This window comes from Telopea speciosissima, unplaced genomic scaffold (genome assembly GCF_018873765.1).
Source record: "Telopea speciosissima isolate NSW1024214 ecotype Mountain lineage unplaced genomic scaffold, Tspe_v1 Tspe_v1.0145, whole genome shotgun sequence".
NCBI lineage: Eukaryota > Viridiplantae > Streptophyta > Magnoliopsida > Proteales > Proteaceae > Telopea > Telopea speciosissima.
The window spans coordinates 13275-28175 of NW_025317481.1; the positions used below are offsets into that span (position 1 = coordinate 13275).

Sequence of the window (14901 nt, forward strand, 5' to 3'; positions counted from 1 at the left end):
GAAAGAACTAAAAAATACTATACTAGACTAACCAATAGCCGAGAAAGCAAAAGAAACGGCAATGATCTCCATAATGGTGGATGCTATATGAGGGTTTGACAGAACATTTGAGGAAGCTAGCAGTCAAAGTCCTCTCCTAGACATGTTCTGCTTCTTGCTGTATGATTGGAGTATGTTTTCGCTCATCCACTCAAAGAGACACAATCGATTAGGTTCCCAACGTCTCGCTGACTTGGTGTATGTGCACTACAATATGAGGCTGAAGATGCAGCAGATGCACTTGGGTATGGAAAACGACACTAACCAGATCGAGTTTGCCGATGTTTCCAAATCTAGTCAGAAGATGAGGGATAGAGGTGAGTCGATGATGGATCAGGCTAGCGGTTGGCCTGACCCCATATAGCCAGTGAGATGGGTGTTGATGTGGATGAGTACATGGATTCAGAGGATTGGATACACTCACAGACACCCGATCGTTCGATCCTACACCTGACAGGGATGATGATGATGAGGATCTTGACTGGTCCACTTCCTCAGGTAGTCAAACTTGCATACCCTCGCCATCTATTCATGAAGGTGATGGCAACAACGATTATTATGGTGGCGGCGACGATGATGTGATGGTGGTGATAGATATGTAGGACTTAGAGAGTATAACCAAGTAGAGGTGGTGTAGGAGCCGTAGCCAATTCGATTTATTGGGGAGACCCAGTTTGAGCATGCCACACAAGATACAAACCATTGTGCACGTCCATCCTCACGTGCAGGCTACACGGAGGGCCTCGTTGCTGGTTCCAACCAGATGAGTCTTGCACTCTTGGAGGCATGAGTATTAAGGACAACAGTTTACCAGAGAGAGTGGCTGGTCGGGGTACAATCCATATAGTCATTTCACTGGCATGGGGGAGCATGCATCTTCTTCATCTATTCCCAGTTTTGAGTATGGCGCCCACTCGTAGGAACATATTGGATTGTCCTTTGTTGACAACTTCGTTTCCTACATAGCCTACCAGCCGTACATGTTGCCAACACCATCTTTTGAACATGTCTCAGTGGTTGGTTCTTCACATTACGGTGACCTATACCCTAGGATAGGTTACCTGTAGTATGTAGATGAGACTGTTTATAGGGCAACTGTGGTGGACTACTCTCATTTCTCACACCCTACGACCTAGCATGTATTTTTCATGCAGTTGGAGGACAGTGCACGTTGGCTCCATCGGGCTATGAGTGGACTCGATCTAGCACTTCATAGTTATATTAGTAGACAGTCAAAATATTGTATTGTTGGGACATGGAAGACTTGGGACTTGGATGTCTACGTCTAGTTCATTGTACTTTGTAGTTTCTAGTTTCTACGTTAAGTATTTCTTAATTAATTAATCAATATTATGTTCATCCATGGCTGCATAATTTACTTGTTTTACTTGCTAATTATGTCTTATAGTACTAAAACAATGTATTGAATAGCCCCTATTACATAAGGTATACAATAGGGTTCAACGTTTACTGGCAACCAAGGGTGTAAATCCAAAACACCACTTTGTGTGACGTGTTTTTTTTTTTTTTTTTTTGCAATTTGAAGGTTTGCATATGTTTCTTTAGCCTAAAACAAGGTTTTCTTAAAGTATTGGAGCCTCCTATGGCCGTTTGCCCATCAAAGTGACATATCGAAACAAGCTGGCAAAAAATGCATCATTTCGGTATTTCGACCTTACCAGAACACCGAAACAAAATGAAATATCGAACCTTGCTTAAAACCTTTAGAAGAGGAATCTTAGATATAGGGGGCAGGAATGCCCCAAGAACTCTAAAGTCATGTACAAGGAAGGCATAGGGAAATAAACAAATTATTTAGTGTAGCTCCATCAATATCTTGGAACTTAAGAGGCTTCGGATCATCCTAGAAATGTGGTCGCTGAGCTGACACTGAAAAATTGGAAGATAAATATATTAGTTCTTCAAAAGCCTGTTTTCAAAGGTAGACAGATTGCGTACGTGAAAAAATTGGGGTTCCAGATAAAGCGAGTGGGGCCAAGTTCTTATATGGGGGATCCTAATAGTGTAGGATAGGGAAATTGTGAAGAAGTGGAAATAAGGATGAGTTAATACTTCTACTCTTGTTATGCTGAAGCATCGTTGAGTTACTTCTGTTTATGTTCCTAATGATAAGAACCCTAGTTTGATTAAAGCATAATATTGGGGACCTCATACATGTAGTGATGGTAATAGGAAGAACTTTGTGACTACTAGAGTTCAATACAGGCATAAATATTAACATGTCCCATTTAAATTGAATTATTGTGGTGCATTTTATCTGGTACTGTTTTTTTTTTAATTTAAATTTATGTTGATATTGTTTCCTTTAAAATCCTTTTGCCATTATATGAACAGGTTAACTTAAGCTTTTCCTTTCCTGGTTTGCTGCAGGCAGCCAGTACCTTACTTGTCTCTGTACTTTACTTACCATGAAAAAATGTTACTATTCCAATTTCTGCATCATTTGAGACATTAACAATATTTTCCATTTGTTTTGAACAGGTCCGTCTTAGCCTTTTGCCTTTATGGTTTGCTGCAGGTACCCTCATTTTGTCTTGCCGTTCTTTTGTAGCATGAGTAAATTTATCTGTGGCTCAATTTCTTTCTTTCAGGGCCCTCAACCCTATCAGTTAATTAGGTTCATGTTTTCAGGGAAACGGAGGGACTGCTACTTTTCTAAGCTTGCAGATGAGAGCTGTAATGGCATCCTCAATCTAGTAAAAGATCCATTTGCAACCTTAAGGTGTATACTAAGAGATAGTGAATTCCAAAATCTGAGGATTCGTTTAACTGAGTTTATGGAGGTTTCCTTCTGAACTATCCTTCTTTGTTTTTATTTTATTTTATTTTATTTATTTCAATGCCTATGCAGGTAGGACTTGGGCTTTCTATGGACTAGATCGGGATCTGAATCTGATTGAATTTTATCTTATCATGTCCCTGCTTCTTGATTTTGCTTCTCACTATGGCTATGGATCTGATATCTCTTGCATGGTTCTCTCTAACTTCATACACATAGATCTACTCTGAATCCAATCTGCTACAGCTTAATTTAGACTGCTTTTTTACGTTTTCCTTTCGCTATATTTCTTGTGTTTGCTTTTTATTAAGTACTATAACCTTTCATTTTGATTTGAATAGAATTGCATATAGAAGATGAGGTCTAGTGTTTGGACGAGTCCCAGATTCTTTGCTGAACACTGAAATTGTAAAATTGTGGTAGAATCCCAAACTATTACCAAATATAGCAACTCTGAACTTATTTACCCAAATATTGTAGTTACTTAATTAGGAAATATATGATCGGAATTTTTTTTTGAAAAATACAAGTTTCATCAGCTCTATCCAATAGATACACTACTGTTGTATCAAACAAACAGTAGATAATTTCTGTTTTGCAGAAACGTATGAACCAACTTCAATCAAATTGATCTAACTCTCACCACAAGCAGCCGGATCAGTTGAAACCGTAAGATGACATTCACCACTTCTGGCCTTCTTGGATCAAGCAGATTTCAACCCAAATAATACCCAAAGTTTAAATAAGAATTTACTGAAATATAATCTGGCAATACTTGTTTGGGTAGAATTCAAAGTCAAATTAGATCTCTCAGCCAGATCAACCAATCAGCCTCTGAATCTACAATCTAGGTCAGTTTCGAGTGAGGATTCATATCCCAAATTCTCAAGCAACACCGAGTTGATGCAGAAGAATTGTAACAAATTTTTATGAGTCCCAAATTACCATTAAAACAGAGCATGAAGTTGGAAAATTATCCTAGGCAAATTCTGGAAGATTTTCTAATTATAATTGACAGTATTTAATGCCAGAAATTCAGAGACAAAAGCAACTAGATACTAACAAATCAGCAACCCAGAACTCCACAATCGGAGGCTAGAATTAGAACTCAGGGACACCTGAAAGTGATTAGATGCAAAACTGAAGAAGAGGAATAGAATGACATTGAAAGAATGCCAAAGTAGCCACAAACCTCCGGGCAGTGACCCTGAGAAAGCCACCACGTGACCATAATCCATACCAGAGCTTGCCAAAACTCGGAACCAGACTTCCCATTCAAATCTAAAAACTGTGAACTACAATGGAGTGGTCATCCCCTAATTTTTATGGAGGTCTTTCCTAATCAAGGGCCAATAGGACAACAGAGAAAGGGGGAAGGCTCATAGGCCAAGTAAAGGGGGAGGGGGAGGGAGTGTGGTCTCGAACACAAGACAGAAAACTCAAATTCCTAAAGTTATTATTACTCCAACTTAGCTAAAGAGTAATTTCCTAAACCTAATTGAAAATTAAATTTGAACTCCTAATAGAACTAGGACTACACAAAGACAGTTGGGCTTAATAGCAAATCTTGGTTAGGATTAATGGGCAAATCTTGGTTAGGATTAATGACCCCCAAATTTGGGCTTATACTTTAGGTTCATCACAACCAATTGCTCATGGACGCAAGACCCAATGACGGCTAGATCCACGTAACTGTAAAAGACTTGATAAAGCCTAAGCCCTTATTTTGAGGCCCAGGTCTGCAGCTTCTGAATCTGGGCCTCTTGTGAACTGGAATGTATTGCCACATAGCCTGTTAATGCCAAGTTTTACTTGCTACCTTGCATTGTATTAGAATATATACTCCAGAATACCGTGTGGGTATTCTGGTCCTTTTGGGGTATTTTTGATGTTATTTAGTGTATTAAGTTTATGTTGGCTGTGTGGGTTTTAGTCCCACATCGCCTAGTTTAGTCTATTTGTAACTTCCCCTCTATTGGGGCTTTTCTATCAATACAACAAGCGATTCCATTCTTTTATTCTCTCTTTCTGACCTACGGTTCTACCAACATGGTATCAAAGCTGGTTTGATTTAGGTTAGAGAGAGGAAAAAAAACCTTAATTCTCCCTACTTCTCCTCAATCGATCTCTCCCATCTTCTCTCTTTCTCGGTTTTCTCCTTCTTTTGTTCTTCTTCCTCTCAGCCTGTAAAGGGGCAGCACTAATGAGGTAAACACAGAATATCGATGATTTAGTTGCTGCCCCCCCTTCCTTTCTACCTTTTTTATTAAAAAATTCTGTTCGAAATTTGCTGGAGCCATACCTGCGATATTGGAGCTGTCCAGAATTTTTGGAGCATCCTATGCAGCCTCTTCCAGCCCTCTTCTATCCTATTCCATAGCCTTACTTCCCTTTTTTTTCTTCTCTCCATCTCTTATTAAGTTTTCCAGCCTCCATACCCAAATCGATCTCACCTTCTCAGGGTTTTTTTCAAAACCCTGACTCCAATCGATTTTGGGGCTTCCCTTGTCAGATGCAGCTAATTTTTCAGGGATAATTCCCTACTACTACAAGCCTTAATCGACCTCAGTTTGGACACTTTCTGATGGCTGGATTGGTACCTACAGCAAAACCTTCTCACCCTGCTATTTTTGGTTACCTGTTAAAACCCTGACTCAAATCGAATATAGGGTTACAGGTTTTAGTCTTTGCTGCCTTTTGGAGGGATGATTACTCCACCTACAAGGATCACTTGACCTCAGTATTTGCCTCTTTCCAAGAGTTTGAAGACCCCTAACCCCAATCGATCCTCCTTTTCAGGGTTTTACAAAACCCTGCCACATATCGATTTTAGGGTTAGGGTTGATTGCTGCTATTGGAGTTCTTTGGAGGTGTTTCTACCATCAAGAAGGACATTCTACTTCAACTATTCCTGGCTTGAAGAAGGTCTATTGCACATGATAGCTGCTGCCCTATTTTTCTGCAATTTTTTGGTGTTTCTCCCACGTGAAGATCAAGTCTCAATTACCAAGGAGATTGGTTATTCGAACTGGAGATCCATTCCAGCAGTGGTGGTCAGCATCTATTACCAGAAGACTTCACCTTTGACAAGTCATCATCACTTTGTTGAAGCCCCCTTCCCTACAATCGATCTTCACTTTCAGGGTTTTTTACAAAACCCTGACTATAATCGATCTAAGGGTTAGGGCAGTCCACTATTGCTGATTTTTTTAGGAGAGTTTTATAACCATCAGAGGAGTATTCAGCCCATATTTCAGCATCATTAATCAGTTCTTTTTGGAAAAATTCCAGTTCATTTTTATGGCTCTGTTTCTCCAATTATCAACCTGTTTTTTCTTGTTCCTCTATGGCTGGCTGCTTCAACTCCCTATGGATCTGTCAGGTTATTTCTCTTATATTTGTTGGTTTTATTGATTGGCTTCTGTAAGCATGACTGGTTGACATGTTACTGCTGCCTTTATGTGGAATACTGCTGCCCCGTTATTGAGACCGAATTTCCTACTATTGGAGATCGAATTTCTTTCATTATTGAAGACTCGAATTTGCTACCCTGGAGATCAGCTTATTTGGGACTACAACAGTGTGTTCCACAGTTATTGGTTGCAACTACGAACCTATTCAGTTATGTAAAGCTTTTCTGGTTCATATCCGGCTCACCTTGGAGCTTGAATCCTAGCATAGTTCACTAATTCAGATCTGATCCAATTTTTGTTGAAGCTTCTTACATCCATTGCTGTCCAGATATCTTCGTTAGTACTGTTTAACATGTGGGAGTTTTTACATTGGAGTTTTTTGCACACTTGTTCCTCCTTGTTTGAAGATTGATCAAGCCTTGAATAATGGAGCCTTTCCTTACTTCAAATCAGATCTGTATCAGATTTGAATATTGGAGTTGGGAGTTTCTCCCCTGCAGAAGTTTCCATCAAAAGTGTTTGTTTGATCGTTTGAAGATGGTTGGAAATTTTAAGGTTGCATTATTTACTCCGTACTTCATTATCCCACTACTCTTTTCTCTTCACCACCTCCCAAAACATACCTTTGGCATAACCCATAACCACCTTGGAAGTTCATGGTATTCTCTTCTTTGCCATTTCTTAGTTTTTTCATTACCTTTGGCAGCTCTTGGAAAATTCTGGCATATTATGTTTTGCCCTATCTCTTACATCATCTCTCTTATGTCCATGTGCACTACACGTGAGGGGGGGATTATATACAGTATACCTGCAACCATTGCAGAAAGCAGAACTTGCAGGAACACTTGGTGCAAAACATAGAAGGTCGGAGGTTTCACCATTACCAATGGGTATCTACTTTGTTATTGGGTTGAGTTTGCCGTAAGGGGGAGGTTGGTCTTAAAGTTTTGAAGATGTTTGGTTATTGCCTGCCTATATGAGGTTCTACAGTTAGGTTGTTTTTTTCCACTGCTTGATTCATCTGCTCGCTACCCTAGTTCCTTATCTTCAAGATTATCATCCAGAGATTCATCACTGGACAGCAATAGAAGATTGGTGAAAGCTGCCTTTTTTGGAAGACATTCCAGTCTGGGTTTGCTGATCAAGTCTGCCCAAGTTTCGAAGATCTATTTTTTCAAAGTTCTTGAAGGTTTATTTGGGAGCTGCATTAATCTTGAAGTTGGATTCTGCTACAACTTTTTTCCCATTTTATTCAAGTTGGGCATTAGTACCTTGTATGCACCAACTTGAGGGGGAGTGTTAGCATTGTTATGGAGTCTTTTTTCTTTAGTCCAAGCTGGATCTTCTTTCATTAATATTTGTATAATCCAGCTTGAGGGGGAGTGTTAGAATATATACTCCAGAATATCGTGTGGGTATTCTGGTCCTTTTGGGGTATTTTTTATGTTATTTAGTGTATTAAGTTTATGTTGGCTGTGTGGGCTTTAGTCCCACATCACCTAGTTTAGTCTATTTGTAACTTCCCCTCTGTTATAAATAGAGGGGCTTTTCTATCAATACAACAAGCGATTCCATTCTTTTATTCTCTCTCTCTGACCTACGGTTCTACCAACACATTGGCCTTAATTGGACAATTAGCGACACATTCTAACTTGGATCTAGGGGAGGACGTGGTGCAGGATGGGAATGTACAAATTGTCTTGTGAGTATGGGCCCACACAGTAACCACTTAAAACCAGCTGGCACAATTAGGTTACTGTTGAATAATGTAAACCAGAATACCGTGGGGGTACGCGGTATTCTGGTCTTTTGGGTCTATTTATTTGATGTTTTAAGCTGTTTTACTTGCTGCCTAGTTATGTCGACTATGGCAGGGGTATTTTTGTCCTTTTTCATTATTTACCTTCATATATATAAAGGGCTTGACTGATCACTATCGATCATTCCAGCATTCTCAGCATTCTGGTTTTGTTAACATGGTATCAGAGCCATCTTCTCTGATCTAGGTTATTTCTAAACCTTCCCCCCCCCCCCCCATTCTTCTTCTTCTCTTTCCACTTCTCTATCGATCTCTTCTCTCTCCTTCTTTTTTTCTCCCTTGTTTCCTTCCATTCTTCAAGGGCAGCACTGCTGAGGTGATCCTATAATGGTTTAAGTGCTGCCCTCCATTACACCTCATCTCTTTATGCCCTAATTCAGATTCACGATTGCTGCTGTTCTCTCTCTGCGATTTGGACTGCTTCAGTTTTTTTTGAAGATCGACATCAGTGTTATGGAAAGTTGATTCTTCACCTTCGAGCTCCACCTGCAGGCCTCTGGACAACAGCTATTACATCTGCAATTTTTAGAAACAGAAGACTCCAAGATCCAGCCCCTCTTTTCCCTTTATCGATCTCAACTGTCAGGGTTTTTCAAAACCTTGACACTTTATCGATCTTGGCTTTCTGGGCTGTTGATTGGAAAGATTTTTTAGGGGTTTATTCCCTTGGTTTACTGCTGCACTCGACCTCTATTTCAGCCCTACCTGCTGCTGTTTTTTTGAAGATCTGATTTTTTACAAGTTCAAGGATCGATTTTCTTCCTGGCTGCACTATGGGTGACTCAGAGATTACTTCAGCTACTTCTGGAGGAGATCAGAATAGGACTGAATTTCTTCCCTATGCTGCTGCAATTAAACTTGATGGCACAAACTACTCAAATCTGGGCCAGATCATTATCCCTGACCGTGGCTGGTAGGGGACTCACTGGCCATCTCACTGGCACTACCACTCAACCAACTGAAGCAGGGGCTGCTCATAATAAGTGGGCTGCCAATGATGCAATGGTGATGTCTTTTATTACAAACTCCATGACCACTGACATCTCTAGTCAGTACATTCTCCTTGACATTGCTACTCAGATATGGACAGCTGTCAAAGGCACTTATGGTCGGTCAGGGGGTGGTGCCCAAGTTTATGAGATCCGGAAAACTCTCCAAAATACTACTCAGAAGGAGATGACTATTACCAAGTACTATGCTGCCCTGAAGTATTTTTGGCAGCAATTGGATCACTATGCTCGATTTCAGCCTACCACTGCTGCTGACATCACTGCCTACTACACCTATGTCGATCAGTTTCGGGTGTATGACTTTCTGGCTGGACTCAATGATGACTATGATCCTATTCGGGTACAGGTCCTTGGTCGGGTTCCTTTTCCTACTTTGGAGGAAACTTTTTCCTATGTACACAGTGAAGAGACAAGGAGGGCTGCTATGATGATTACTCCTAAGGTTGAAAGATCAGCATTACAGACTGCCACTACTGACACTTCTGCTGATATTGTTGCTACTGCTGCTACTACTAAGGAGCCTGTGAAGTGTGAACATTGCCACAAACCCTATCACACTAAGGCTCAGTGTTGGAAACTTCATGGGAAGCCTGCTGATTTTGAGAGTAAACGGGGTCGTACCAAGCCTAAAAACAAAGCCAATCACACTGAAAGTGTAGCTTCAGCTCCCACTACTGACATTGGCTTCTCCCAGGAAGAACTTCAAGCTCTCCGGTGCTTGTTAAATACATCTGCTGCCAATTCAGGTTCCTTCTTTGCCCGTACAGGTATTTCCTTTGCTGGTTATTGTGCATCAGTAGTTTCCACTCCTTGGATAATTGATTCCGGAGCTACTGATCACATGACAGGTTCCTCCAGTCTTTTTACCACATATTTTCCTGCTTCTGGTAAGGACAAAGTTAAGATTGCTGATGGGTCCCTCTCCTCCATATCTGGGAAAGGATCCATTGGTTGTTCTCCTTCCTTGACATTAACTTCAGTTTTGCATATTCCCAAGTTTACCACTAACCTTCTCTCCATTAGCAGTATCACCAAATCTTTGAACTGTAAAGTGACCTCCTTTCCTACTCATTGTGTTTTTCAGGAACTAGACTCGGGGAAGACGATTGGATCGGGTGAAGTGCATGGCGGATTGTACCTGCTTGATGGAGATCCTTCACCTACTCAGGCTTTACCTTCTAGGCTTTGTTCACCAGCATCCTTTTCCTCTGAATTACACATGCACTCTAGACTAGGACATCCCCCTTTAGGTACCCTATCTACTTTATTTCTAGCATTAAGTACTATTTGTAATGAAGGAGATTTCTTTTGTGAGCCTTCTGTCTTGGCCAAACAGACACGTTCAAATTATCCAGTTTCTAATAAAAGATCTTTTTCTTTATTTCATGTTGTTCATTCTGATGTGTGTGGTCCTAGTAGAAAAGTGTCTATTTCGGGTCATCAGTGGTATGTTACCTTTATTGATTGCTACTCTAGGTTCACTTGGGTCTACCTTATGCACACCAAAAGTGAAGTTTTTTCGTGCTTTCAGCACTTCCACCAGCTGGTTAAGACTCAATATAATGCCAATGTTCAGATCTTACGGAGTGATAATGGGCGAGAATATTTGGAAGGTCAGTTCCAACAATACTTGGCTGCCCATGGTATCCTCCATCAGACCAGCTGTGTTGATACTCCAGCCCAAAATGGTGTGGCTGAGAGGAAGAACCACCACCTCTTGGAGGTTGCTCGGGCCCTTTTGTTCGCCCGTCATGTCCCTTCCACTTATTGGGGGGATGCTGTCCTTACTGCAGCCTATTTGATTAATAGGCTACCCAGTCGGGTCCTTAATTCCAGACCCCCTGCTGAGCTGTTACTTGGCTCTTCCTCCTTTGTTGTTCCCCCTAAGGTTTTTGGCTGCGTTTGCTATGCCTGGGATACAAAGTCCTCTGGCAAACTTGACCCACGCAGCCTTCGATGCATTTTCTTAGGGTACTCTGCTACTCAGAAGGGGTATAAGTACTATCACCCTCCATCCCGCAGGACTTTTGTCAGCATGGATGTTGTGTTTCATTAGAGTGTATCCTACTATGTGTCCCCACCTCTTCAGGGGGAGAGTGTTAGTGAAGATGTGTTGACTATGGACTCTCCTCCTCCTCTCCAGTATATTTATAATGAATCTGAACCTGTGCAACCTACTTCTCTTCCTCCTCCTCAGCCTACTCCTTGTCCTCCCCCTTAGTCAGGGGGAGAGGTTCCTGTGCCAGGGGAGACAACGTCCATTCAGGGGGAGCAAACTACTCCCGCCCAGACTCCTGTCCAGAGAACCATTAGTGAATTTCAGAGGCGGATTGATGCAAGTAATACAAAGACCTATGCAAGGAACCATAAGCAGGTTCAATCAACTGTTGCTCCCGTGCCCATCCAATTGCCGAACCTGGATCCAGAACCTGCCTCTCCACTTGGTAATGTTCCTTCTCCTGAGTTACCTATTGCCCTTCGCAAAGGTGTCAGGTCTTGTACTCAGCACCCTCTCATGTTGTTTCATATGACTCCCTTTCCCCATCATTTCGTGCTTTTATTTCTTCCCTTTCTTCTGTCCATGTCCCTAACAATTGGCAGGAAGCTCTATCAGATGGAAAGTGGAAGGCAGCCATGATGGAAGAAATGGAGGCTTTGAAGAAAAATGACACATGGGAGCTTGTGGTCCTTCCACCTGGGAAGAAAACCGTTGGATGTAAATGGGTGTTTGTGGTGAAACAGAAGGTGGATGGCACTGTGGATAGGTATAAGGCACGACTAGTGGCCAAGGGCTTTACTCAGACATACGGCATTGATTATTAGGAGACCTTTGCACCTGTTGCAAAGTTGAATACAGTTCGTGTGTTGTTATCATGTGCAGTCAACCTTGGTTGGGATCTGCAGCAGCTAGATGTCAAAAATGGCTTCCTAAATGGAGCATTGGAGGAAGAGGTATATATGGACATTCCACCAGGGTTCTCTTGTGACAGAAATAAAGGAAAAGTGTGCAAGCTGAAGCGGGCACTGTATGGGCTGAAACAGTCACCCAGGGCGTGGTTTGGTCGATTCCATAAGGCCATGATTTCTGTGGGCTATAAGCAGAGTAATGCTGATCACACTCTCTTTATCAAGAGAGTTGGTGAAAAACTCACTGTTCTTATAGTCTATGTTGATGACATAGTGGTTACGAGTAATGATGGTGATGAGATCAGACGGTTGAAGACCTTTCTTGGCCAAGAATTTGAGATTAAGGATCTAGGGAAACTGAGGTATTTTCTTGGGATTAAAGTGGCTAGATCTTCGAAGGGAATATTTCTCTCCCAAAGGAACTATGTCCTAGACTTGTTGGCTGAAACTGGTTTGCTAGGCTGCCACCCTTCAGATACTCCTATGGATCCCACGGTTCGACTCAAGGAAAAAGAGGGTGAGCCTGTTGATAAAGGCCGGTACCAAAGACTTGTAGGGAAGCTGATTTACCTTTCACACACTCGTCCAGACATTGTTGTTGCTGTGAGTGCTGTAAGTCAGTTTATGCATGATCCCTACACCTCTCATATGGAGGCTGTGCTTCACATTCTTCACTATTTGAAGTCAGCCCCCGGAAAAGGCATTCTTTTGTCTTCACATGGTCTTACACCGATGCTGATTGGGCTGGTTCAGCAGATCGAAAATCTATTTCTGGGTATTGCTCCTTTGTAGGTGGAAATCTTGTCACCTGGCGTAGCAAGAAGCAAAATGTAGTTGCTCGTTCTAGTGCCGAGGCTGAGTTTCGAGCTATGGCACAAGGGATTTGTGAGTTACTTTGGCTTAAAGGGCTGCTACAAGACCTGGGTATTCCTATTTGACTTCCTATGCTACTATACTGTGATAACAAGGCGGCAATCAGCATAGCACACAACCCGGTACAGCATGACCGTACTAAGCATGTTGAAGTGGATAGGCATTTTATCAAGGAGAAGTTAGAAGATGGGCAGATTTGTATTCCCTTTGTGACTTCGTCTGATCAGCTTGTTGACATCTTTACCAAGGGCCTGCCTGGAAAGACTTTTCATCCTAATCTAGTCAAGTTGGGCATGATCGACATCTTTGCTCCAACTTGAGGGGGAGTGTTGAATAATGTAAACCAGAATACCGTCGGGGTATTCTGGTCTTTTGGGTCTATTTATTTTATGTTTTAAGCTGTTTTACTTGCTGCCTAGTTATGTCGACTATGGCAAGGGTATTTTTGTCCTTTTTCATTATTTACCTTCATATATATAAAGGGCTTGACTGATCACTATCGATCATTCAAGCATTCTCAGCATTCTGGTTTTGTTAACAGTTACGATCAATTCAATTCCAATTTCAAGCTACTATGTATTTCTGGAAGTAGATGTAAAAGTAAAGAAATTCACTCCTTTCACAATTACATGTTAACATGGTCTATTAGAAGCAGCAAACTGACAATCTTCCAATATTCGAAGGAATCAACAAAGGTGGGCATGGTCTATTAGAACAAGGGGGGTGATACTTATCCGCTACACACTGATCCACAACAAAGAAACACCTATTATTGTGATTCTCCAAAAAAAGAAAAAGAAAAAGAAAAAGAAAAAAAAAGATCCAATTGCATGATAAAGTAATCACAGCAGCATCTTTGGTAGAAGATGATAACATGCAAATCATGATATCGGGAAAACAGTAGCCATGCCCAAGTTGAGTAGCAGAGTTATTATATGACCCCCTTAAAAATGTGACAGCATATGCTTGTATCCATTTGTTGTAATGATGCACTTGATGGAGACCCCTCGGTCAAGTGCTTAACTTCCATTTTCTGTTAGTAGTATCTGTACATGTTTTGACCATTGTAGATAATTGAACCATTCAACTTGATTATGTTCATTTGAAGAATTGGTATATGCAAGGGGCAGAATGCTCCAAGTTCATTTCCCATAATGTAATTAAAGGATATAAACCAGGATTTCACACAAATTACTGGAACAAGAACAACTGCCAATAATACAACTTCTGATCTGCACAATTGATTCCGTACAGAGCCATGTACATAAGACTGAAATGACACATATGCTGCAGATTGTTTTGGAAATGGATGCATCATAAGCCTTCCACCTGCATTGACATTCCACTGATGCTAAGGTGACACAAAACAGTGTTTCACATGTCACAAAGTAAATCAAACACTTTCCCAATGTACACCATGAATGGTCATTGCTAAGTAAGCAGCACAATATTTGGATCCTTTCTTTGTTGGTCGAGAAATGGAGGAATTAATACTGGTACTCCAAACTGCAAAATATAGCCTACTATGATGGTTTGGTTTAGGAATGATAGGAATGTATAGAGAAGCTAACAGAAAAGAAAGTGGGGCCAAAAATAAATAGAAATGCATGTGGAAAGAGGTGAATACAGGATCGGAAATGATATAGTACCATGTGACTAGTGAAGAAAGAGAAAAGAATAGAAGAGAAGAAAGAAGGAAACAGAGCAGAAATGAAAAGGAGGAAATCACTACTGGGTTTTCTATGAGCAACCCTCCACGGCTCCACATATTGTCTTGCTTAGTGGAGAAAATGATATGGTGTACCACTGAATACTACACTCCAATCATGTGGTACTTACAACATATTGTTAACATGAGCGTGTTAGAGTTTATGTATTAGAGGTACTTGAGTCCTAGTTTTTTGTAAGCCATATTGAGTTGTACTTTTATCTTTTGTTACTTTTTACCTTTTACCTCCCTAGGGAGGCATATGTAATTCCAAGGATATAATTAATGAATCAAATAGGTGAGAGTAGCACATCAGCTACTCACCACGATTT

The 14901-nt window shown here is 41.0% G+C and overlaps 1 protein-coding gene across 1 annotated transcript in view; it reads left to right on the top strand.

Moving 5' to 3' along the window:
• The first annotated feature begins 253 nt into the window (after positions 1-253).
• Positions 254-14901, top strand: part of LOC122647764 (BTB/POZ domain-containing protein FBL11-like) — a 65674-nt gene continuing 51026 nt past the window's right edge. The window contains exons 1-4 of the mRNA XM_043841087.1: positions 254-356; positions 466-626; positions 2476-2578; positions 2692-2843. Of these exons, the coding sequence (XP_043697022.1) occupies positions 254-356; positions 466-626; positions 2476-2578; positions 2692-2843 (519 nt within the window). The remainder of the gene's footprint in view (positions 357-465; positions 627-2475; positions 2579-2691; positions 2844-14901) is intronic.